Genomic DNA, 24,885 nt, shown 5'->3' with positions numbered 1-24,885 from the left:
GAGGGGGGAGAGAGAGAGGAGGGGAGAGAGAGAGGGAGAGAGAGAGATATAGAGAGAGAGAGAAAGAGAGGGAGAGAGAGAGAGCGAGGGAGAGAAAGAGAGAGCAAGGGGGAGAAAGAGAGAGAGTGAGAGAGAGAGAGAGGGAGAGAGAGAGAGAGGGTGAGAGAGAGAGAGGGTGAGAGAGAGGGGGGGAGAGAGAGAGGGAGAGAGACAGAACGAGAGAGAGAGTGAGTGAAAGAGAGAGAGAGAGAGGGGGGAGAGAGAGAGGGAAAGAGAGTGAGTGAGAGAAAGAGAGAGAGAGAGAGAGAGAGAGACAGAACGAGAGAGAGAGTGAGTGAAAGAGAGAGAGAGAAAGAAAGAGAGAGAGAGACAGAGAAAGAGAGAGAATATGGAAGGAATTAAGAAGAGGAGCAGAGGCAATAAGCAGGCAGAAGAAAAAGTTCATGAAAAGTAAAACTTAAAGAAAGGAAAAGCTTGTGATCTACTTTTAAAATAAAATCTCGCACTTGACGAACAGGAGAAGAAATGTAAGGACAGTTAGCATCAGGGGAATCTCCAACTGCTGCAGTGTCAACTCAATGATCAAACAACTCATCCAAAACTTTCATCAGTGATACATGCTGGAGCAAAAAATTAAAACAACCTTCAAAAAAGCATGTTTTACACAGCCTCGTGTTGTATCTCATTTTATAGATGCATCTTTCTATGAGAACTAAAATTAAGTCTCTCCAGAAGTGGAACTACATGGAAAGGGTTAAATGCCATACCAATTACAAACCATGCCACAAATGGAGGCCGCACCAGGCCCTGAGCTCTGGAACTCCCTCCCTAAACCTCTCCGCGCTCTCATTCTCTCTCTCTCTCCTCCTTTAAGACGCTCCTTAAAACCAACCTCTTTGCCCAAGTGTTTGGCCACCTGTCCCAGTATCTCCTTATGTGGCTCGGGGTCAAATTTTCTTTGATAATCGCTCCGGGCGAAGAGCCTTGGGATGTTTTACCACGTTAAAGGCGCTATATAAATGCAGGTTGTGGCTGTTGAATGTCGAGGAGGAACGCGGGTTGCTGGTGTAACAATGAGTTTGAAAATAATGAACCATTGAAAAGTAGTACGTGAAGGAACCTTGCAGGACAGTTTAAAAATAAAATACCCCTCCTCCCCAAAAGCTTTTGGGAGCCGTTAAAAATAAGACAAGGAAGAAAATTGGTCGTAAACGAGAAGGTTATAAAAATTCAAATGAAATAGGGAGACTTGCTGTTGTCGGACAAGAGCAAACCAGGAACTTCATAGATGGCTTAAACGGAGCGGGGGGCAGAAGAGTCGCCGGACCGTTTGGGCAGAATGTGCCACGAACTCTCGGGGGGGGGAAAGAGAAGGAAGTTACATAGAATTTTACAGCACGGAAACAGGCCATTCACTTCAACTGGTCCGAGCCGGTGTATATGCTTGTTTGCCATGCAATAACTCAATAGGCTTAGTGCTGTGAACTCAATCAAGTGTGACCTGACTCTACTTTATTAGCTCTCAAAGGGAGGATTAAACATGGAGGCTTTCTTTATATACAGGGGCTGCACGTGTGTGTCTATGGCCCAATGACCTCCGATGGTCGCTCCCCCTGGTGGCAGGTAAACCCAGGCATACATACATTACAATGCTCCACACCAGCTTCCTCCCACCCCTCTTCATCTCACCCCATCGACATAACCGTCGATTCCTTTCTCCCTCATGTGTTTATCCAGCTTAAATGCATCGATACTATTCACCTGAACCACTCCCTGTGGTCGCGAGTTCCACATTCTCACCACTCTCTGAGTTGTATTTCATACTTATGCCGACATATCCAATGATTATTATTATTTCAGACGAGATGCTAAACCGAGGCCCCGTCTTCTCTCTCAGGTGGATGTAAAAGATCCCACGGCCACTATTCCGAAGAAGATCAGGGGAGTTATCCCCGGTGTCCTGGGGCCAATATTTATCCCACAATCAACATCACTAAAACAGATTATCTGGTCATGAACACGTTGCTGTTTGTGGGAGCTTGCTGTGCGCAAATTGGCTGTCGCATTTCCCATGTTACACTTCAAAAAGTACTTCATTGGCCGTCAAGCACTTTGGGATGTCCCAAGGTCATGAAAGGCGCTATAGAAATGCAAGTCCTTCTCTTCTTTCTTATAAATAATTAAAAGCAACATGAGGGAGAAAAGAATGGATGGATATGTTGATCGGGTGGGAGGAGCATAAACAACGGCACGGACCAGTTTCTGTGCTGGAATTCCTCAAAGTTCTATATATGTCTCCGCAAGATCCTGCAAATCCCCTGGGAGGACAGACGCATCAACATCAGTGTCCTCACCCAGGTCAACATCCCCAGCGTTAAAGCACTGATCACACTCGATCAGCTCCGCTGGGCAGGTCACATAGTTTGTGTTGTGTATCTGTAAAGCATGCACTCCCATGTTCCGCCACCAGGGAGCGCATCCCCTGAAGTCCCAAGGGATCCCAGCATCCCTTGGAAGCACTGTATATAAGCCGGCCCCTAAGGCCTGTTCCTCACTCTGGAGTGTTTTAATAAAGACTGAGGTCACTGTTACTTTAACCTCCCTGTGTGCAGTCTCATCTGTGTTAGGAACACAATAACTGGCAACAAGTATACAAATCGAACGCAAAGATGCAGCAAACTGTGGGCATCCTGGAGAAGTTGTCGGAGGGTGAGGACTGGGAAGCCTATGTCGAACGGCTAGACCAGTACTTTGTAGCCAACGAGCTGGATGGAGAAGGAAGCGCTGCAAAAAGGAGAGTGGTCCTCCTCACGGTCTGCGGGGCACTGACCTACAGCCTCATGAAGAATCTTCTGGCTCCGGTGAAACCCACAGATAAGTCGTTTGAGGAGCTGTGTACACTGATTCGGGAGCATCTTAACCCGAGGGAGAGCGTGCTGATGGCGAGGTATCGGTTCTACACGTGCCAACGATCTGAAGGTCAGGAAGTGGCGAGCTACGTCGCCGAGCTAAGGCGACTTGCAGGAGAATGTGAGTTTGATGGCTACCTGGAGCAGATGCTCAGAGACATTTTTGTCCTGGGCATTCGCCACGAGACCATCCGACGAAAACTTTTGACTGTAGAGACACCGACCTTCAGTAAGGCCATTGCGATAGCACAGGCGTTTATGTCCACCAGTGATAACACCAAACAAAGTGCTAGAAATGTTCATGAATTAACTGGAACTGTGTTTGCGAGCAGAAATGTACAGGGCAGCATCCACGAGTCTGCAACTGCCAGCAGGCCTCAGATGACTCAGAGTCCGCAACAAAGGATGAATGCAAGGCAATTCACACCTTGTTGGCGTTGTGGAGGCTTCCATTCAGCCTATTCATGCTGCTTCAAAGGGTATATTTGCAAGAGCTGTGAAACAATGGGGCACCTCCAATGAGCTTGCAGATGAGCTGCAAGCTCTGCAAAATCTGCTAACCACCACGTGGCAGAGGAAGATCGGTCCATGGTGGATCAAAGCAATTTCGAGCCTCAGAGAGAGGAAGCAGATGCTGACGTATACGGGGTGCACACATTTTCGATGAAATGTCCACCTATAATGCTAAACGTAAAATTGAATGGCTTACCCGGAGCCTTGGAACTGGACACTGGCGCTAGCCAATCCGTCATGAGTAAAAAGATGTTTGAGAGACTGTGGTGCAACAAGGCATTCAGACCAGCCCTGAGCCCCATCCACACGAAACTGAGTACACCAAAGAGCTCATCACTGTCCTGGGCAGCGCCATGGTCAGGGTCACCTACGAGGGCACGGTGCACGAACTGCCACTCTGGATTGTCCCGGGCGATGGCCTCACACCGCTGCAACTGGGATGACATCTGAGTGCTATCACATGTCGATGAGGCCTCATGTACCCAGGTTCTTTACAAATTTCCTTGAGTCAGGCATTGGAAATTTTTCCGGGGCGAAGGTGCGGTTCCGCTTGGTCCCAAAGGCACGGCCCATTCACCGCAAGGCGCGAGCGGTACCTCACATGATGAGGGAGAGAGTGGAAATCGAGCTGGACAGGCTGCAATGCGAGGGCATTACCTCCCCAGTGGAATTCAGCAAGTGGGCCAGCCTGATTGTTCCAGTACTCAAAAGTGATGGCACGGTCAGGATTTGCGGTGATTATAAAGTAACTATTAATTGTTTCTCGCTACAGGACCAATACCCGCTACCTAAGGCAGACGACCTATTTGTGACACTGGCAGGAGGCAAGACGTTCACCAAGCTCGACCTGATTTCGGCCTACATGACACAGGAGCTGGAGGAGTCTTCGAAGGGCCTCACCTGCATCAACACGCACAAGGGACTGTTCATCTACAACAGATGCCCGTTTGGAATTCGGTCGGCTGCAACGATCTTCCAGAGAAACATGGAGAGCCTACTCAAGTTGGTACCATGCACGGTGGCTTTTCAGGACGACATATTGGTCACGGGTCAGGACACCGTCGAGCACCTACAAAATCTGGAGGAGGTCCTCCAGCGACTGGATCGCGTAGGGCTGCGGCTGAAGAGGTCGAAATGCATCTTCATGGCAACAGAAGTGGAGTTTTTGGGGAGAAAGATCGCGGCGGACGGCATTCGGCCCACAGACGCCAAGACAGAGGCTATCAGGAACGCGCCCAGGCCACAGAACGTCACGGAGCTGCGGTCGTTCCTGGGACTCCTCAACTATTTTGGTAACTTCCTACCGGGGTTAAGCACCCTCTTAGAGCCCCGACATGTGTTATTGCGCAAAGGTGAGAACTGGATATGGGGAAAAAAAACAAGTAATTGCTTTTGAGGAAGCCAGAAACATTTTATGCTCCAACAAGCTGCTTGTATTGTATAACCCGTGTAAAAGACTTGTGCCAGCATGTGATGTGTCATCGTACGGAGTCGGGTGTGTATTACAACAAGCTAACGTTGCGGGAAAATTGCAACCTGTCGCCTATGCCTCCAGGAGCTTGTCTAAGGCTGAGAGGGCCTACAGCATGATTGAGAAAGAGGCATTTGCGTGTGTGTGTTCGGGGTAAAGAAAATGCATCAGTACCTGTTTGGCCTCAAATTTGAGCTGGAAACCGATCACAAGCCCCTCATATCCCTGTTGGCTGAAAACCAGGGGATAAATACTAATGCCTCAGCCCGCATACAAAGGTGGGCACTCGTGCTATCAGCGTATAACTATACCATCCGCCACAGGCCAGGCACCGAGAACTGTGCGGATGCTCTCAGTCGGCTACCATTGCCCACCGCGGGGGTGGAAATGGCGCAGCCTGCAAACTTGTTGATGGTGGTGCAGCCCGCAGACTTGTTGATGGTCATGGAAGCGTTTGAAACCGATAACTCACCTGTCACGGCCCGCCAGATTAGGACTTGGACCAGCCAAGATCCTCTGCTGTCCCGAGTAAAAAAACTGTGTACTGCATGGGAGCTGGGCCAGCATCCCCGTTGAAATGCAAGAGCTAATCAAGCCGTTCCAGTGGCGAAAGGATGAGCTGTCCATTCAGGCAGACTGCCTGTTGTGGGGTAACCGCGTTGTGCTACCCAAAAAGGGCAGGGAGACATTCATCTCGGATCTCCACAGCACAAACCCGGGTATAATAATGATGAAAGCGATAGCCAGATCCCACGTGTGGTGGCCCGGTATCGACTCTGACTTAGAGTCCTGTGTATGGCAATGCAGCGTGTGTGCTCAGTTGAGCAACGCGCTCAGAGAGGCACCACTAAGTTTGTGGTCCTGGCCCTCCAGACCATGGTCGAGGATCCATGTCGACTATGTGGGCCCTTTTCTCGGTAAAATATTCCTGGTGGTGGTGGATGCTTTTTCAAAATGGATTGAATGTGAAATAATGTCGGGAAGCACCGCCACCGCCACCATTGAAAGCCCAAGGGCCATGTTTGCCACCCACGGCCTGCCTGACATACTGGTCAGTGACAACGGGCCATGTTTCACCAGTGCCGAATTTAAAGAATTCATGACCCGCAATGGGGTCAAACATGTCACCTCGGCCCAGTTTAAACTAGCCTCCAATGGGCAGGCAGAGCGGGCAGTAGAAACAATCAAACAGAGCCTTAAACAAGTCACAGAAGGCTCACTCCAAACCCGTCTGTCCCGAGTACTGCTCAGCTACTGCACGAGACCCCACTCACTCACAGGGGTGCCCCGCGCTGAGCTACTCATGAAAAGGACACTTAAAACCAGACTCTCGTTGGTTCACCCCAACCTGCATGATCAGGTAGAGAGCAGGCGGCAGCAACAAAATGTAAACGATGGTCGCGCCACTGTGTCACGGGAAATTGATCTGAATGACCCTGTGTATGTGCTAAACATGGTTCCAAGTGGACCGTGGGCACGGTGATAGCTAAAGAAGGGAGGAGGGTGTTTGTAGTCAAACTATACAATGGACAAATTTGCAGAAAGCACCTGGACCAAACGAGGCTGTGATTCACAGACTGCCCTGAACAACCCACAGCAGACACCGCCTTTCTCGAGCCCACAACACACACCCAAAGGATCAACGAACCACCCCGGACCAGGAAATTGAACCCATCACGCCCAACAGCCCAGCAAGGCCAGGCTCACCCAGCAGCCCTGCAGGGCCAACAACACGCCAGCCCAGCGAGGGCACAGCCAACACACCAGAACAGACCTTTGTACCGAGGCGGTCCACCAGGGAAAGAAAGGCTCCCGACCGCCTCACCTTGTAAATAGTTTTCACTTTGACTTTGGGTGGGGGGAGTGATGTTGTGTATCTGTAAAGCATGCACTCCCATGTTCCACCACCAGGGAGTGCATCCCCTGAAGTCCCAAGGGATCCCAGCATCCCTTGGGAGCACTGTATGTAAGCCTGCCCCTAAAGCCTGTTCCTCACTCTGGAGTGTCTTAATAAAGAATGAGGTCACTGTTACTTTAACCTCCCTGTGTGCAGTCTCATCTGTGTTCGGAACACAATAGTTTGCATGCCAGACATGACGCTCCCAAAGCAATTGCTCTATGCGGAGCTCCTTCACGGCAAACGAGCCAAAGGTGGGCAGAGGAAACGTTACAAGGACGCCCTCAAAGCCTCCCTAGTAAAGTGCAACCTCACCACTGCCACCTGGGAGTCCCTGGCCGAAGACCGCCCGAGGTGGAGAAAGTGCATCTGGGAGGGCGTTGAGCTCTTCGAATCTCAACGCCGCGAGCGTGAAGAGATCAGGCGCGGGCAGCAGAGGAGCGTGCGGCAAATCAGTCCCATCCATCCCTTCCCTCAACGACTATCTGTCCCACAGGGACTGTGGTTCTCGTGTTGGACTGTTCAGCCACCAAAGGACTCACTTTAGGAGTGAAAGCAAGTCTTCCTCGATTCCGAGGGACTGTCTATGATGATGATAATGATATAAACTGGAGTCTTCCTCAGTCCCTGTGTCACACTGATACCAAATAAACGCTGCAGACAAACCTGTCATTGGTTCAGGAGATGGAACAGATGTAAACGGTCACGGACTGAGTTTTTATAATTATGTCATGTATCCTACATGGCTCCTGTTTGTACTATCTTAAGGTGTGCCACCAGAGGGCACCGCAGTGGGAGGCTCGTAGGTTACCTGTACAGGTGTGCCTGGCCTAGTATAAAAGGCAGGCCATCAGGTGTGATCCTCACTCTGGAGTTAACAAATAAAGGACTAAGGTCACTACAGTTCAAGTACAAAACACTGCCTCGTGGAGTTATTGTTAGAGCGTCTAAGGACACAACAAATCACACGTCACTATTTTAACCTTATGTTCCCGTAATACGCAGCTGTATTTGTGCAGTGTTTCTGGCCACAATCATTTTCAACTTTATAGAAACACATCTCCCTGGGGATGGGGAGCCACACAGCGTTAACCCAATCAACACAGTGTTTGTGGTCGGTTAGCAGGAAATGAAGAGCTCGATCGCCGAGAGCAACACAGCTCCGACTGAGATAACAGCGTCGTGGGCTGTTCCTTCTGCCTCATGCACTCATTCACTCACACACTCACCTCACTCCCGCACTCAACTAACTCACTCACCTACTCACCTCGCTCCCGCACACACTCACCTAACTCACTCACACACTCACGCCTACACTCACTCATACTCTTGCATTCCCGCACTCTCACTCACTCATGCACTCACTCAACTCACGCCCGCAGTCACTCATTGACTCCCGCACTCACTAACACGCTCACACTCATTCACTCCCGCATTCACTCGCACGCTCACACTCACTCACTCGCACACTCATTCACTCACACTCACTCACGCATTCACTCACGCAATCACTCACACACTCACTCCCTGATAGGAATGCAGACACACAGATGTATATGTGCGCTCAAACATACACTCCTACACCAGCTCACATACCTGTAGATATGCTCTCGCACCCTCTCAACTATTTTAGTCGCGCACTTTAAACAAATGTACCTTGCAAGTGGGGGTCACACCCCAAAATAAATTTTTTTCCAGTGCCCCTTTTTTTTGGGGGTGGGGGGGCGGATGTGTGGGTCTCACACCCTCTCAAACAGAAGGAGGTCAAACATCTGTTGAAACAAACCCGGAAAGTATTGCAATAATTAGAAGAATGCGGCACGAATGGTGGGCTGGCATTGGGCCAAGACACACAGGATTGATTGACAGCAATGAGCACGTTAATGTTCGGATAATGACCCTCCAAACATCGAGGGATTGGCTGGAATCTCAGATCAACTGATTGTGGTTCGATGGTCTGTGACCAGAAGCTCGGAGTAAAAGGGAAAGAGAAGCTTGAAGCACAAGAAGTTTCATATAGCGACTGGGAAAGAAACATCAGATGGGCGAGAATGACAGCATGTTGTAATGTCAGATAGGAAACCCAAACTCGGGAAGCGTGGAAGGCTGAAGAGCATTTATTTTTTCGGGGGGCTTATCCAGAGTAGCATCACATTCAGCAATGAGGTGATCAGCATCCAGCAGACCATTTCATCCCTGTCCCCAAATAGTGTTTTCCCCCTTCAGTTATCTCCCCTCCTGGCCTGTCCTGGGCAGGGCCTAGGTGGAGAAAGTGCATCCGGGAGGGGCGTCGAGCTCTTCGAATCTCAACGCCGCGAGCGTGAAGAGGTCAGGCGCAGGCAGCGGAAGGAGCGTGCGGTAAACCAATGCCACACCCCCCTTCCCCCGACGAATGTCTGTCCCACCTGTGACAGGGTCTGTGGCTCTCGCATTTTCGGCTGATTTTACGCCCCATTTAGCGCCTGGGCGGGGCGCAAAAATGATTTTTTTTGGGGGGGGGGGGGGGGGGCGTGAAACGAGGCGCGCAAGATTTTGCGCCCGGGCGGAACTTTAGTCAATGGTGTTGCGGCGACGTTAAAACTCACCGTCCCGCCGCTGTTTTCACCGCTGGGGTGACGTAAATCGTCGTGCATCGCTGCGCTCGCGCCCCGGGCGGAACTTTCCAGAATTTTTCCCGGTTTAGCGTCCGCCCGGGAACCCGCCCAGAAAAACCAGACGGGCCCCGGGCGCCAACGCCGCCATGTCGAAAGGCGAGGAGGAAGTCACAGTTGTGAGCGATTACACGGATTGGGAGAAGGAACGCTGCGTTACTGCACACCTCTCATTGTGAAGTTTATCTGAGTTTCTAGTTTGTTTTATAAAAGGACATTTAAGGACATTTTAAAAGACGGGGGCCATGCGGGGTCGGGAGCCAGTAATCCTGGCTGCTATTGCCATACGGCTTGAAGCTGGAGAAAGGCTTATTGTTGGACCATTTGCAACGTAATCGAAGAGGTCGCAGACGTATGGGGAGGAGGCCTTACCCCCCACGGGGTTTACAGGGAACACGCTCATACCTGCAGCTCTCTGAGGCACAGTGCGTTAGAAGGCTGCACTTCAGAAAATTGATCACAGAGATATGCCAGCTCCTACAGGCAGACCTACAGGATGCAAATGTTCCTCGATTCCGAGGGACTGCCTACCATCATCATCATCATAGGCAGTCCCTCGAAATCGAGGAAGACTTACTTCCCGTCTAAAAGTGAGTTCTCAGGTGACTGAACAATCCAATACAGGAATTACAGTCTCTGTCACAGGTGGGACAGACAGTGGTTGGAGGAAAGGGTGGGTGGGACTGGTTTGCCGCACGCTCCTTCCGCTGCCTGCGCTTGCTTTCTGCATGCTCTCGGCGACAAGACTCGAGGTGCTCAGCGCCCTCCCGGATGCTCTTCCTCCACTTAGCGGGGCCTCTTGGGCCAGGGATTCCCAGGTGTCGGTAGGGATGTTGCACTTTATCAAGGGAGGCTTTGAGGGTGTCCTTGAAATGTTTCCCCTGCCCACCTGGGGCTCGCTTGCCGTGTAGGAGTTCAGAGTAGAGCGCTTGCTTTGGGAGTCTTGTGTCGGGCATGTGGACGATGTGGCCCGCCCAGCGGAGCTGGTTGAGTGTGGTCTACCAGCGGCAACAGGACTGCACTGCCTGTCGAGGTGAAGGTGACTGCGGCACTTGCCTTCTATGCTTCCGGCTCCTTTTGGGCCTCAGCGGGGGACATATGCTCTATCTCGCAGCACGCTACACATTGCTGCATTCGCCAGGTGACTACTGCACTGTACGCACACAAAATGGACTCCATAAAGTTCCCAATGACCAAGGAGGCCCAAAATGAGAGGGCTGTCGTTTTGCTGCGTTCCCCAAGGTTCAGGGTGCCATCGACTGTACGCACATCACACTGCCAGCACCTTGAAAGAATGCAGAGGTTTACTGAAACCGAAAAGGATTCCACTCCATGAACGTACAGATCGTCTGCGACCATACTCAGCGCATCATGGCAGTCAATGCCCAATATCCAGGGAGCATCCGAGATGCTTTCATCTTGTGTGAGAGCAGTGTCTCAGGCCTGTTCCAGCGTCGAGCACAAGGCCAGAGCTGGATTCTGGGGGACAAAGGTTACGGCCTCGCCACCTGGCGCGTGACTCCCCCTCCGGAACCCTCGGACAGAAGCCGAGCATCGCTATAATGAGAGCCATGCAGCCACACGCAACATCGGCGAATGGACAATTGGAGTGCTCAAGCAGGGCTTCCGATGCCTGGACCACTCTGGAGGCTGCCTGCAATACTCCCCTCAGCGGGTCTCTGAGTTCATTGTGGTGTGCTGCATGCTACACAACTTAGCCATCATGAGGGGGCAGGATTTGCCAGTGGGGATTGTAGGATCACCTCAGGAGAGAGTGGGGGGGCAGGGGGGGTGAGGAGGAGGAGGAGCCTGGCGAGGAACCCATGCCACCACCACCATCACGGGGGAGGCATCGTGGGGACTTCGCGACTGCAAACGCCTCACGTCGGCAGCGCGTAATTGAACGCTTTGCTTGAAGAGCGAACGGCCCGTTTGGAGCGTTACCTGGCCACTCTATCCCACCCACGTTGACCATTCCCCCTCTTATTCTGCAAATGAGACACTACACATTCATTGAACATTGTAACATTGTAAACTTTGTAACCTTCACTCTGAGACTGAAATAAAATAAAATGAGCTGCATCCAGCAGTGTGATAATTCAACAACTTGATCAGAACATCATCCGCCATCAAGCATCAACAACATAATCCCTTGTGACACTGAAACATCATGATACTGTAACATAAAACATATATAATCCAGCAACATCAATTCCTGCCCCACTATTTTTTCCCACCATCTTTTGCCCCCTTTCCCCTTACCCCCCCTCCCTTGCCTGCTGCTCCTAATCAAAGTGGCACCAAGCTGGCATGCAGCGAGGCTGCAGAGTGCTGTGTTGGAGGGAGAGACGCTGGTGGTTTGGGTGACAACCGTCGCTGATGTTTGGTTGGCGACCGATTGGGGTGGTGGGGGGGGGGAGGGGGGGAGACGGAATGCTGTCATCGGGAGGAATGACACCACCTCCCATATCCCTGGAGCCACTCAGTCACCGGCGGGGCTGGCCCCTAGCAACCGGAGCACGATGTAAACTAACACCTTGCTGGCTTGCTTCGGAACCGTCACTTCCCCGTGAGACAGTGGGGAACGCAGAGAGTATGGCGGCAAGCATGGACTGCATCACTTGCCCGAGCGGGAGCAGAGCTTGTGTCTGTGGTGCGCCATATTCTGCAAGGGTTGGCGCCACACTCTCCGGGACTCCACCGTCACTGGCTGGAGGCCACCAGCCTCGCATCGGGACTGATGGCCTCGCAGGTATCAGGGCTCGCACCGACAATCTGCGACCCTACCTCCGTAATGGTCGCTTTCAGACTGTCAATGTTCGCGGGAATCATACCCAAGGCATCTACAGGGGCTGACGGCTGACCTGGATGGTCTCCCTGGACATTCCCACCATGTCCAGTTCCAACATCTTCCTGTCTATCAGCAGACCGATTTTGCCGACTCACCCTCCGGAGAGATGGCCTGTGGGATCCAACCTCAGCACTGCGTTGCTGCACGCCACTGGGCCCAGGAGCCTCGGACCCCTCGAACCCCGAGAACGTCACGCTGTTCCCAGGGGAGCCGAGTGCCGATGGTGGAACCGGGCTCGATTGATGCTGCGCCGGAGTCGGCTCATCCGTATCCTCCTCATCCTCCTCCTCTAGACCATGGCCTGATGTGGAGGGGTCCCTGGAGGGATGCTGCGCCTGTGGCTGGTCATCTGGAAGTAGAAAACAACAGACGAGTGTTTAGCAGCAGGGGAGGAGGCAGGGTGACATGAGGAAGGTCACATCGCACAGTCTCATTTGAAGGACCGTCGCTAGTCCATTATATCTAGTCCACAGCCAATGCAGGACATTTGCCCCAACCTCGTCCAGGGAGTGTGCAGGACTTACCATCAGTATCCAAACGGGGACAGCGCCCCCAGTGGCAGCTGCCCGACCTGTGACGCCGATGAGGCCTGTCACTCTGTCCTCAATGTCCGTGAGCGGCAGGGTCTGAGGCGGACCATCGCCTGTCCGCACCTGCTCGCGCCGATTGTGAGACTTCTTTGCCTGCAAAGATGAAAATGGGAATGGTTACAAGAGGGTCCATCTGCTCTTGTGGCACAGATAGCCACCAAAGCATTTATACCATACTGTGTGAATGTAATACAGTCCTCTGTTTAATGCCTTGGAAGTTGCACGTGGTTCATCAAGAGGACATCGAACTGCGGAGCCATCTTATGAGATCTCAGAAAGCAATCTTAATAATGTGTAAAGATCATTCATGGCAAATAGGGTGCGGAACTAAGCCTACCTATGTGTCATGCATTTTAGGAGGCAACCCACAGAGTGCGGAGAGGCACCAACAGCTTGAGAACAAATAGTGTGTCAAATTTAAAACTGAAGTAATGAAGGAGTGCATGAATTGAAGTTGTACTCACTTTGACGACCCTTGTCAGATCATTAAACTTCTTTCGGCACTGTGTGCCAGTGTCTGAGGCAGAGATCTCCTCAGCGATTTCCCTCCAAATCTTTTTAAATATCGATGGCAGTGGTCTGGATCCACCCTTAACATGCAACTCCTGCCACCTTTTTTCCACAACTCCCACTAGAGCTTCATTAGCCTCGAGGCTGAATCGCCTGGCACGCTGTCTGGAACCGTCGTCCTCCATCATCAAAATACAAATGTGATTCAGCCCCGGGTGTACTGCGCATGCACGTGGCCGCGCCCTGCGTTAGCGTTTGCGGCAGCAGACCAGACCAGAAGCGCGGGAAGAAAAATAAATAAATAAACAGACTTGCGCATGTGCAGGACGGCCGATTATTTCAGCGCCAAAACTTTCGGCTCCAGTGCACAAAGTCTGTGGTGTAATGCCAGAGTTAACGGCAACACTCTTTGTGAACTTTCATTCGGCGAAAGTTCCTCGCTCTGGCACCAATGTTAACCCGGCGCTAAATTTTTTGCTCCGCTGCGAATTGTGCCTGAAAACGGGCGGAAATGCAAAAAGCCGAAAATCCGGCCCACAGAACACAAAGTTGTGGAAGTTATGATAAACGTGTATAAATCACTGGCTCAGCCTCAGCTGGAGTATTGTGTCCACATCCAAGCACCGCACTTTAGGAAGGATGTGAAGGCTTTAGAGAAGGATTTACGAGAATGGTTCCAGGGATGAGGGACTTCAGTTACGGGGATAGACTGGAGAAGCTGGAGCAGAGAAGGTTGAGAAGAGATTTGATCGAGGTGTTCAAAATCATGAGGGGTCTGGACAGAGTAGATAGAGAGAAACTGTTCCCATTGGCGGAAGGGTCAAGAACCAGAGGACACAGATTTAAGATGATTGGCAGAAGAACCAAAGGCGACAGAAGAAAAAATGTTTTTACACAGCGAGCAGTTAGGATCTGGAATGCACGGCCTGAGAGGGTGGTGGAGGCAGACTCAATCACTGCTTTCAAAAGGGAGTTGGATAAGTAACTAAAAGAAAAATATTTGCAGCGCTACGGGGAAAGGGCAGTGGAGTGGGACTGGCTGAGGTGCTCTTGCAGAGAGCCGGCATGGGCTCGACGGGCCGAATGGCCTTCTTCCGTGCTGTAACCATTCTATGGTTCTATGAACCAAGGCAGGGAGATGGAGTTAAGATACAGATTGCCCTTCACCTAGTTGAATGGCGGAATAGGCTTGAGGGTGCTGAATGGCTTCCTCCTGTTTCTATGTTGTCAGGTTATTTGACTGTGAAGGCCAACCTGACCCTTTCCTCACCCACTGTCCAGGAGTACTTTTGCCAGCAGGCTTCAATGAATAGCGATCAGATTTCCTCCCAATTTCCCAAACTGAAGGATGCGGAGTCTAATTTTAGCACTTGCATTGCTCCCCTAACTGAGGTCAGTTAGTGGCCCAGGCCCGAGCTGGAATCATAGAATGCAGCAGCACTGAAGGAGGTCAATCGGCCCAGTCTGCCTGTGCCGGCTCTTTGAACGAGCTGTCCAGTTAGTCCCACTCCCCCCCACTCTTTCCCCCACAGGTTGAGTAGGTTGGGCCTCTACTCATTGGAATTTAGAAGAATGAGAGGTGATTTTATCGAAACGTATAAGATTATGAGGGGGCTTGACAAGGTGGATGCAGAGAGGATGTTTCCACTGATGGGGGAGACTAGAACTAGGGGGCATAATCTTAGAATAAGGGGCCACCCATTTAAAACTGAGATGAGGAGAAATTTCTTCTCTCAGAGGGATGTAAATCTGTGGAATTCGCTGCCTCAGAGAGCTGTGGAAGCTGGGACATTGAATATATTTAAGACAGAGATAGACAGTTTCTTAACCGATAAGGGATTAAGGGGTTATGGAGAGCAGGCAGGGAAGTGGACCTGAGTCCGTGATCAGATCAGCCATGATCGTATTAAATGGCGGAGCAGTCTCAAGGGGCCGTATGGCCTACTCCTGCTCCTATTTCTTATGTTCTTATGTAGCCCTGCAAATGTTTCCTTTTCAAGTATTGCCTTTTGAAAGTTACCCTTGAATCAGCTGACACCACTCCGTTCACTCGGGTGTTCCAGATTGTTGAGTATGGAGAAAGAGTCAGACTGAACACTGTGAGCTCAAAATAAAGTGTGACCTTAGTCTTTTAGTGCAGGTGTCCAGAGTGCTTCTCCAACCTGTGAAGCCTTCTTAAATACCTGCGCTCCCAAGGGATTATGGGATCCCTTGGGACTCCGGGGAATGGGCCCTCTGGTGGCTGTACAGAGTAAATATAAGTCCACATATATAACAACTTTCCCCCGCAAAGTCAATAGTGTAACTATTTACAATGTGAGCCGATCTGGGGCCCCTCTTGCCCTGGTTGATCGTCTCGGTGTGAAAGCTGGTGTTGTTGAATCATTTGTTGGACCCTCGCTGGGTTACTGTGCAGCTGGCCTTGCTGGGCTGCCTGGTGTGTTGGGCCCTGCAGGGCTTCTGTGGATGATGCGTTCTGCTTCATGGTCAACCGTGGTGCCGGTTGCCACTGGTGTGTGTGTTGGGGGAATCAAAAAAGGTAGGGTCCAAGGAGGGTTACTCAGGATAGTCCGTGAATCTGAGTTTGATTTGGTCCAAGTGTTTCCGGTGAATGAGTCCATTTGAAAGATTTACCCGAAACACCCTGCTCCCCTCTTTGGCCACGACAGTGCTGGGAAGCCACTTGGGACCTTGTCCATAATTTAATACAAATACAGGATCATTGACTTCAATCTCGCGTGACACATTTGCGCTATCATGGTATGCACTTTGTTGAAGCCACCTGCTCTCTACCTGTTCATGTAGATCAGGGTGAATTAATGAGAGCCTTGTCTTAAGTGCTCCTTTCATGAGCAGTTCAGCAGGTGGGATCCCAGTGAGTGAGTGTGGTCTCGTGCGGTAGCTAAGCAGGACTCGGGATAGGCGAGTCTGCAGTGAGCCTTCAGTTACCCTCTTCAAGCCTTGCTTGATGGTTTGCACTGCTCTCTCTGCCTGACCATTGGACGCTGGTTTAAACGGGGCAGATGTGACATGTTTGATCCCGTTACGAGTCATGAATTCTTTGAGCTCAGCACTGGTAAAACATGGCCCGTTGTCGCTCACCAGGACATCGGGTAAGCCGTGTGTGGCAAACATGGCCCGCAGGCTTTCAGTAGTGGCAGCGGACGTGCTAGCCGACATGATCTCACATTAAATCCACTGTACATGTCTACAACCACAAGGAACATTTTACCCAAGAACGGGCCTGCATAGTCGATGTGTACCCTAGACCACGGTTTGGAGGGCCAAGACCATAAACTTAGCGGCGCCTCCCTGGGTACATTGCTTAACTGCGAGCATGTATTACATCTGTGAACGCAGGACTCTAAGTCTGCATCGATACTGGGCCACCACACGTGGGATCTGGCTATCGCTTTCATCATTACCATGCTTGGGTGGGTACTGTGGAGCTCATTGATGAAGGTGTCTCTGCCCTTCTTGGGGACCACTACTCGATTGCCCCACATAGGAAGCAGTCTGTCTGTATAGACATTTCATCTTTGCACCGCTGAAACGGCTTTATCTCTTCCTGCATTTCCACTGGGACACTGGACCAGTCCCCGTGAAGCACACAGCTTTTGACTAGAGAAAATAAGGGGTCCTGGCTTGTCTAAGTTTTGATCTGCCGGGCAATGACGGGTGATTGCTTACTCTCAAATGCTTCCATAACTATTGCTAGATCTGCGGGCTGCGCCATTTCCACCCCCATGGTGGGCAATGGCAGCCTACTGAGAGCATCGGCGCAGTTTATTGTGTCTGGCCTGTGGCGGATGGCGTAGTTGTATGCAGACAACGTGAGCGCCCATCTCTGGATGCGGAAAACAGGGATATAAGTGGCTTATGGTCAGTTTCCAATTCGAATTTTAGCCCAAACAGGTACTGATGCATTTTCTTTACCCCATAGACACATACCAACGTTTCTTTCTCAATCATGCTGTAGGCTCTCTCAGCCTTAGACAGACTCCTGGATGCATAAGAAACTGGTTGCAGTTTCCCAAAATCATTAGCTTGATAACGCATCACATGCTAGTACCAAATGCTTAATGGATCATACAACACAAGCAATTTGTTTGAGCATAACAATTTGCTTGCTTTTACAAAGGCATTTTCTTGGCTTTTGCCCCAAACCCATTCGCCCCCTTTTCGTAGTAAGAATGTAGTGCTTCTAGCAGGGTGCTGAGACCCGGTAAGAAGTTACCAAAGTAGTTCAGGAGACCCAGAAATGACCACAGCTCCGTCACGTTCTGTGGCCTCGGTGCGTTCTCGATTGCCTCCATCTTCGCGTTGGTGGGTCTGATGCCGTCCGCCGCAATCCTCCTTCCCAGGAACTCCACTTCAGGGGCCAGGAAAACACACTGCAAGCGTTTTAACCTGAGCCCCACATGGTTGAGTCGACTAAGAACCTCCTCCAGGTTCTGCAGATGCTCGACTGTGTTCTAACCTGTGACCAAGATGTCGTCCTGGAAGACCACGGTGTGCGGGACCGACTTCAGTAAACTTTCCATGTTTCTCTGGAATATCGCCGCCACTGATCGGATTCCAAACGGGCATCTGTTATAAACGAAAAGACCTTTGTGCATGATGAGGGCCTTCAATGATTCCTCCAGTTCCTGCGTCATGTAGGCTGAAGTCAGATCCAGCTTCATGAACGTCTTTCCTCCTGCCAGCGTTGCAAAGAGGTCATCAGCTTTTGGTAGTAGGTATTGGTCCTGTAGGGAGAAACGATTGATAGTTACTTTGTAATCGCCACAGAGTCTGACGGTGCCGTCTCCCTTGAGGACTGGGACAATAGGACTGGCCCACTCGCTGAACTCGATCGGTGAAATGATGCCCTCTCGTTGCAGCCGTTCTAGCTCGATCTCTACCCTTTCTCTCATCGTGTACGGTACCACTCTCGCCTTGTGATGGATTGGTTGCGCCCCTGGAATTAGATGGATCTGCACTTTTGCTCCTTGGAATTTCCCAATGCCTGGTTCGAACAGCGAAAGAAATTTGTTTAAGACCTGGGCACACGAAGTGTCGTCAGTGGGCGATAGTGCTCGGACCCAGTTCCAGCGTATCTTTCCCAGCCAGCTCTTGCCGAGCAGCGTGGGAGCATCGCCTGGTACCACCTAGAGTTGTAGTTTGTGCACCGCTCCATCATAGGAGACCTTTATGGTAGCACTGCCGATTACAGGAATCAGTTCTTTAGTGTAAGTTCTTAGTCTCGTGCGAACTGGAGTTAAGACTGGCCTTGAGGCCTTGTTGCACCACAACCTTTCGAAAGTCTTTTTACCCATGATGGACTGGCTCACGCCCGTGTCCACCTCCATTGACACCGGGAGTCCATTTAGTTCAACATTCAGCATTATCGGGGGACAATTCGTGGTGAATGTGTGCACCCCATGTACCTCTGCCTCCTCTATCTGAGGCTCTGGTTCGTAGTGATCCTCCGTGGATCTGTCCTCCTCTGCAACGTGGTGGTTTGCAGGTTTAACAGGCTTCGCCACGAAGTATTGGTTGAGTTGCTCCACAAAGATTTCCCAATCATCTCCCTCCGAAAATTTCTCCAGGATGCCCACTGTTCTCTGCATCTTTGGGTTCGCTATCTGTATCTCGTCGCCAGTTGTTGAGCCTGCACTCTCGTTGGAGGTGTCCCACTGTTCCACAGCCCTTGCAAATGTATCCTTTGAATCAGCATGAATGGAAACGATGATCACCCCCGCAGCGCCAACAAGGTGTTAATGGTCTTGCATTCATCACCCTTGATGGTGGGCTCTGAGACATCTGCGGACGTGTAGCTGCAGGTATGTGTGACCTGCCCTGTACGTTACGATTCAAAAACAACATCACTTTGCTCACAGTACTTGTAGCAGCACTTGTGTGCTGAGAGATTTGCTTAGTATTGTCACTGGTGGCAATGAACGCCTAGGCTATCGCTATGGCCTTACTCAAGGTTGGGGTTTCTACAGTCAAAAGCTTGCGAAGTATGGTTTCGTGGCCAATGCCAAGTATGAAAAAGTCTCTGAGCATGAACTTCAAATGTCCTTCAAATTCGCAATGTCCTGCAAGGCATCTTAGCTTAGCGACATAACTCGCCACTTAGGTGTAGAACCGGTACCTCACCATCAGAACTCTTTCCTTCGGGTTCCAATGCTCTCAGACCAGTGTGCACAAATCGTCGTACGATTTCTCCGTGGGTTTCGTTGGAGTGAGCAGATTCTTCATGAGACCATACGTTGGTGCCCCACAGACGGTGAGGAGGATCGTTCTACGTTTGGCAGAGCTCTCTTCCCATCTAGCTCATTAGCCACGAAGTATTGGTCAAGTCGCTCCACAAAGGTTTCCCAATCATCTCCCTCCAAAAATTTCTCCAGGATGCCCACTGTTCTCTGCATCTTTGGGTTCGCTATCTGTATCTCATCGCCAGTTGTTGTGTATGGAGAAAGAGTCAGACTGAATACTGTGAGCTCAAAGTAAAGTGTGACCTTAGTCTTTTATTGCAGGTCTCCAGAGTCCCTCTCCAACCTGTGAAGCCTTCTTAAATACCTGTGCTCCCAAGGGATTATGGGATCCCTTGGGACTCCGGGGAATGAGCTCTCTGGTGGCTGTACAGAGTAAATACAAGTACACATATATAACACAGACCACAACAGCTCGCTGTGTGAAAAAAAATCCCCCTCATCTCCCCCCTGGAATCCGGGACCCTCTTGTTCTCTCTGGATCAGTACAACAACAGGTCCCGTCATTTGCCCAGTGAACCGTCACCTTCCAAATGTGATGTCCCTGCATCAGTGATTCATAACTCTCTGGTTTAAACAGAAGGATCGGTGCAAACAGCGACTAGTGGGGTGCCGCAGGGATCAGTGCTGGAGCCTCAACTATTTACAATCTATCTTAATGACTTGGATGAAGGGACCGAGTGTAATGTAATCAAGTTTGCTGATGATACAAAGATGGGCGGGAAAGCAAATTGTGAGGAGGACACAAAAAAATCTGCAAAGGGATACATACAGGCTAAGTGAGTAGGGGAAAATTTGGCAGATGGAGTATCATGTGGGAAAGTGTAAAGTTATCCACTTTGGCAGAAAAAATAGAAAAGCAAATTATAATTTAAATGGAGAAAAATTGTAAAGTGCTGCAGTACAGAGGGACCTGGGGGTCCTTGTGCATGAAACACAAAAAGTTAGTATGCAGGTACAGCAAGTAACCAGGAAGGCAAATGGAATGTTGGCCTTTATTGCAAGGGGGATAGAGTATAAAAGCAGAGAAGTCCTGCTACAACTGTACAGGGTATTGGTGAGGCCACACCTGGAGTACTACGTACAGTTTTGGTCTCGGTATTTAAGGAAGGATATACTTGAATTGGAGGCAGTTCAGAGAAGGTTCACTAGGTTGATTCCGGAGATGAGGGAGTTGACTTATGAAGATAAGTTGAGCAGGTTGGGTCTGTACACATTGGAGTTCAGAAGAATGAGAGATGATCTTATTGAAACATAAGAACATAAGGACTAGGAACAGGAGTAGGCCATACAGCCCCTCGAGCCTGCTCCGCCATTCAATACGATCATGGCTGATCTGATCATGGACTCAGCTCCACTTCCCCACCCGCTCCCCATGACCCCTTATCCCATAATCGTTTAAGAAACATATAAGATAATGAAGGGGCTCAACAAGCTGGATGCAGAGAGGATATTGTCACTCATAGGGGAAACTAAAACTAGGGGACATAGAATAAGGGACCGCCCAGTTAAAACAGAGATGAGGAAGAATTTCTTCTCTCAGAGGGTTGTAAATCTCTGGAATTCTCTGCCCCAGTGAGCTGTGGAGGCTGGGTCATTGAATATATTTAAGGCGGTGCTAGACAGATTTTTGAATGATAAGGGAGTAAAGGGTTATGGGGAGCGGGCAGGGAAGTGGAGCTGAGTCCATGATCAGATCAGCCATGATCTTATTGAATGGCGGAATAGGCTTGAGGGGCCAAATGGCCTACTCCTGCTCCTATTTCTTATGCTCTTATGTAAGGCCAAACATGAATGCCCCAGTGGGTCTGTAACACAGAGTGGTGGGAAGGAAGGTGGGTGCCCGGCTATTAAAATAAGCCTCATTTCAAGGAGTCTCTTACCAAGTAGACCAAAAACTGCCAACTGACGATATATTTGTGGATTTTAACGGCTGTGACCTCTTGCTGCACGTTGATGGCAAAGGTCACCAGAAGGTACGTCCCCAGTATGGCCAATGATCCCCCTGACAGAGAAAGAAAAAACAAAGAAGCATTAAAACAGTCCTGGCAACTGCCGGCAACTCATTTAATAAATAGAGTCCAATCAGATACTGCATTACTGACCAACATGGATTGATCGCCAAATGCCCAAATCTCCATGACGACCGCTGCCATGTTAGACCGAGAGGTTCTCCAGGAAGGTTCCCAGCAGATCACAGGGTTTCGGGAAGGGCAGGGAGTGTAGATATTGGGATGCATGTGGGTTTCGTATTTGTTTGGGGCAGGCTGGAGGGGCCAGAGGGTCTTGTTTTGTCTGTCATTGTTCGTATGTGTTCAAATCCCTCCACGGCCTCGCCCCTTCCCAATCTCCGTAACCTCTCCACCTTCGAGGTCTCTGCCCTCCTCCAATTCAGGCCTCTTGCGCATTCCTGATTTCCTTCGCCCCACCATCGTGCCTTCAGTTGCCTGGGCCCCAAGCACTGGAAGTCCCTGCCTAAACCTCTCAGCCTCTCTACTCCTTTAAGGCGCTCCTTAACAGCTACCTCTTTAACCAAGCTTTTGGTCACTGGTCCGAATATCATAGAATCATAGAAGTTTACAGCATGGAAGGAGGCCATTTCAGCCCATCATGTCCGTGCCGGTCAACAAGAGGCTATCCAGCCTAACCTCACTTTCCAGCTCTTGGTCCATAGCCCTGTAGGTTACGGCACTTCAGGTGCACATCCAAGTACTTTTTAAATGTGGTGAGGGTTTCTGCCTCTACCACCCTTTCAGGCAGTGAGTTCCAGACCCCCACCACCCTCTGGGTAAAAACATTTCCCCTCAAATCCCCTCTAAACCTCCCCCCAATTACTTTAAATTTATGCTCCCTGGTTGTTGACCCCTCTGCTAAGGGAAATAGGCCCTTTCTATCCACTATATCTAGGACCCTCATAATTTTATACACCTCAATGAGGTCTCCCCTCAGCCTCCTCTGTTCCAATGAAAACAAATCCAGCCTATCAAATCTGCCCTCATTGCTCAGATTCTCCATTCCCGGAAACATCCTTGTAAATCTCCTCTGTACCCTCTCCAGTGCAATCACGTCCTTCCTGTAATGCGGTGACCAGAACTGCACGCAGTACTCCAGCTGTGGCCTAACCAGTGTTTTATACAGTTCAAGCGTAACCCACCTGCTCTTGTTTTCTATGCCTTGGCTAATAAAGGTAAGCATTTCGTATGCCTTCTTAACCACCTTATCTACCTGGCCTGAAGCTTTCAGGGATCTGTGGACATGTACTCCAAGGTCCCTTTGTTCCTCTACACTTCTCAGTATCCTCCCATTTAATGTCTCCTTATCTGGCTCGGTGTCAATTTCTTTGTCCGATTACGCTCCTGTGAAGCGCCTTGGGACGTTTCACTACATTGAAGGTGCTATATAAATGCAAGTTGTTGTTGTGTTAGAGGTGGTGACCTTTGCTTGCAAGAAGGACAGCGTGAACTACTGTGGAGAATAGCAGTAAGAACAAAACTCCCGTTAAAAGATAATGATTAAGTCTGTGTGTCCGTGTTCTCCTCTGCGTGAGTCGACCAGTGTAATTCCTCACACTGCTTCTCAAACCCTCAGCCATGTCTTTGGTACCTCGAGACTTGACTGTTCCAACCCGCTCCTGGCTGGCCTCCCACCTTCTATCCCACATAAAGTTGAGGTGATCTAAAGGTTTGCTGCCCGATTCCTAACTCGCACCAAGTCCCGCTCGGTTTGGGAATGCTTTTAATGTTAAAATTTCTCATCCTTATTTTCAAATCCCTCCATTGCCTCGTCCCTCCTTATCTCTGTAATCTCCTCCAGCCCCACAACCTCCCCCCCCGAGATCTCTACGCTCCTCTAATTCTGGCCTCTCACGCATCCCTGATTATAATCGTTCAACCATTGGCTACCGTGCCTTCAGCTGCCAGAACCCTAAGCTCTGGAATTCCCTCCCTAAACCTTTCTACCTCTCTACCTCTCTCTCCTCCTTTAAGACGCTCCTTAGAGCCTACCTCTTTGACCAAGCTTTTGGTCATCTGTCCTAATTTGTCCTTATGTGGCTCGGTGTCAAATTTTGTTTGATAACACTCCTGCGAAGCATCTTGAGAACATAAGAATATAAGAAATAGGAGCAGGAGTAAGCCATACGGCCCTCGAGCCTGCTCTGCCATTCAATACGATCATGGCTGATCCGATCATGGACTCAGCTCCACTTCCCTGCCCGTTCCCCATAATCCCTTATTCCCTTATCGTTTAAGAAACTCTCTAGTTCTGTCTTAAATTTATTCAATGTCCCAGCTTCCACAGCTCTCTGAGGCAGTGAATTCCACAGATCCACAACCTTCTGAGAGAATAAATTCCTCCTCATCTCAGTTTTAAATGGGCGGCCCCTTATTCTAAGATTATGCCCTCTAGTTCTAGTCTCCCCTATCAGTGGAAATATCCTCTCTGCATCCACCTTGTCAAGCCCCTTCATTATCTTATATGTTTCAATAAGATCACCTCTCATTCTTCTGAATTCCAATGAATAGAGGCCCAACCTCCTCAACCTTTGCTCATAAGTCAACCCCCTCATCTCCGGAATCATCTTAGTGAACCTTCTCTGACCTGCCTCCAAAGCAAGTATATCCTTGCGTAAATATGGAAACCAAAACTGTACGCAGTATGCCAGGTGTGGCTTTACCAATACCCTGTATAACTGTAGCAAGACTTCCCTGCTTTTATACTCCATCCCCTTTGCAATAAAGGCCAAGATACCATTGGCCTTCCTGCATACTAACCTTTTGTGTTTCATGCACAAGTACCCCCGGGTCCCGCTGTACTGCAGCACTTTGCAATCTTTCTCCATTTAAATAATAACTTGCTCTTTGATTTTTTTTCTGCCAAAGTGCATGACCTCACACTTTCCAACATTATACTCCATCTGCCAAATTTTTGCCCACTCACTTAGTCCATCTATGTCCTTTTACTATGTTAAAGGCGATGTATAAATATAAGTTGCTGTGTTATTGTTGCTTGATGTGCATACCCTTCAATAGTTCTGTATTTGAAGCAACTCTCGCTTGAAAGAAGCCATGGTCCCTGTTTAATTTGTGAATGAGAATTCCACGTTCTTACCAGTCTGCACGTGATGAAATTATTTCTAACCTCCCCCATAACTCTTTTTGTGATTATCTTAAATTTTAGGCAGACACATTCACTGTGTACTGAAAATACAGACCAGCAAAAGATTAAATGATCA

The 24,885-nt window shown here is 49.9% G+C and overlaps 1 protein-coding gene across 1 annotated transcript in view; it reads right to left on the bottom strand.

The window, feature by feature from the left end:
* The window catches only part of LOC139272096 (NIPA-like protein 2), a 155,308-nt gene that overhangs the window by 31,467 nt on the left and 98,956 nt on the right, over positions 1-24,885 (bottom strand). The window contains exon 5 of the mRNA XM_070888568.1: positions 21,536-21,657. Coding sequence (XP_070744669.1) covers positions 21,536-21,657 — 122 coding nt within the window. The remainder of the gene's footprint in view (positions 1-21,535; positions 21,658-24,885) is intronic.

The sequence above is a fragment of the Pristiophorus japonicus genome, chromosome 1 (assembly GCF_044704955.1).
Source record: "Pristiophorus japonicus isolate sPriJap1 chromosome 1, sPriJap1.hap1, whole genome shotgun sequence".
Classification (NCBI taxonomy): domain Eukaryota; kingdom Metazoa; phylum Chordata; class Chondrichthyes; family Pristiophoridae; genus Pristiophorus; species Pristiophorus japonicus.
Note: the sequence above shows the minus strand (reverse complement) of the source record. Positions and strands in the feature narration are given on the sequence as shown.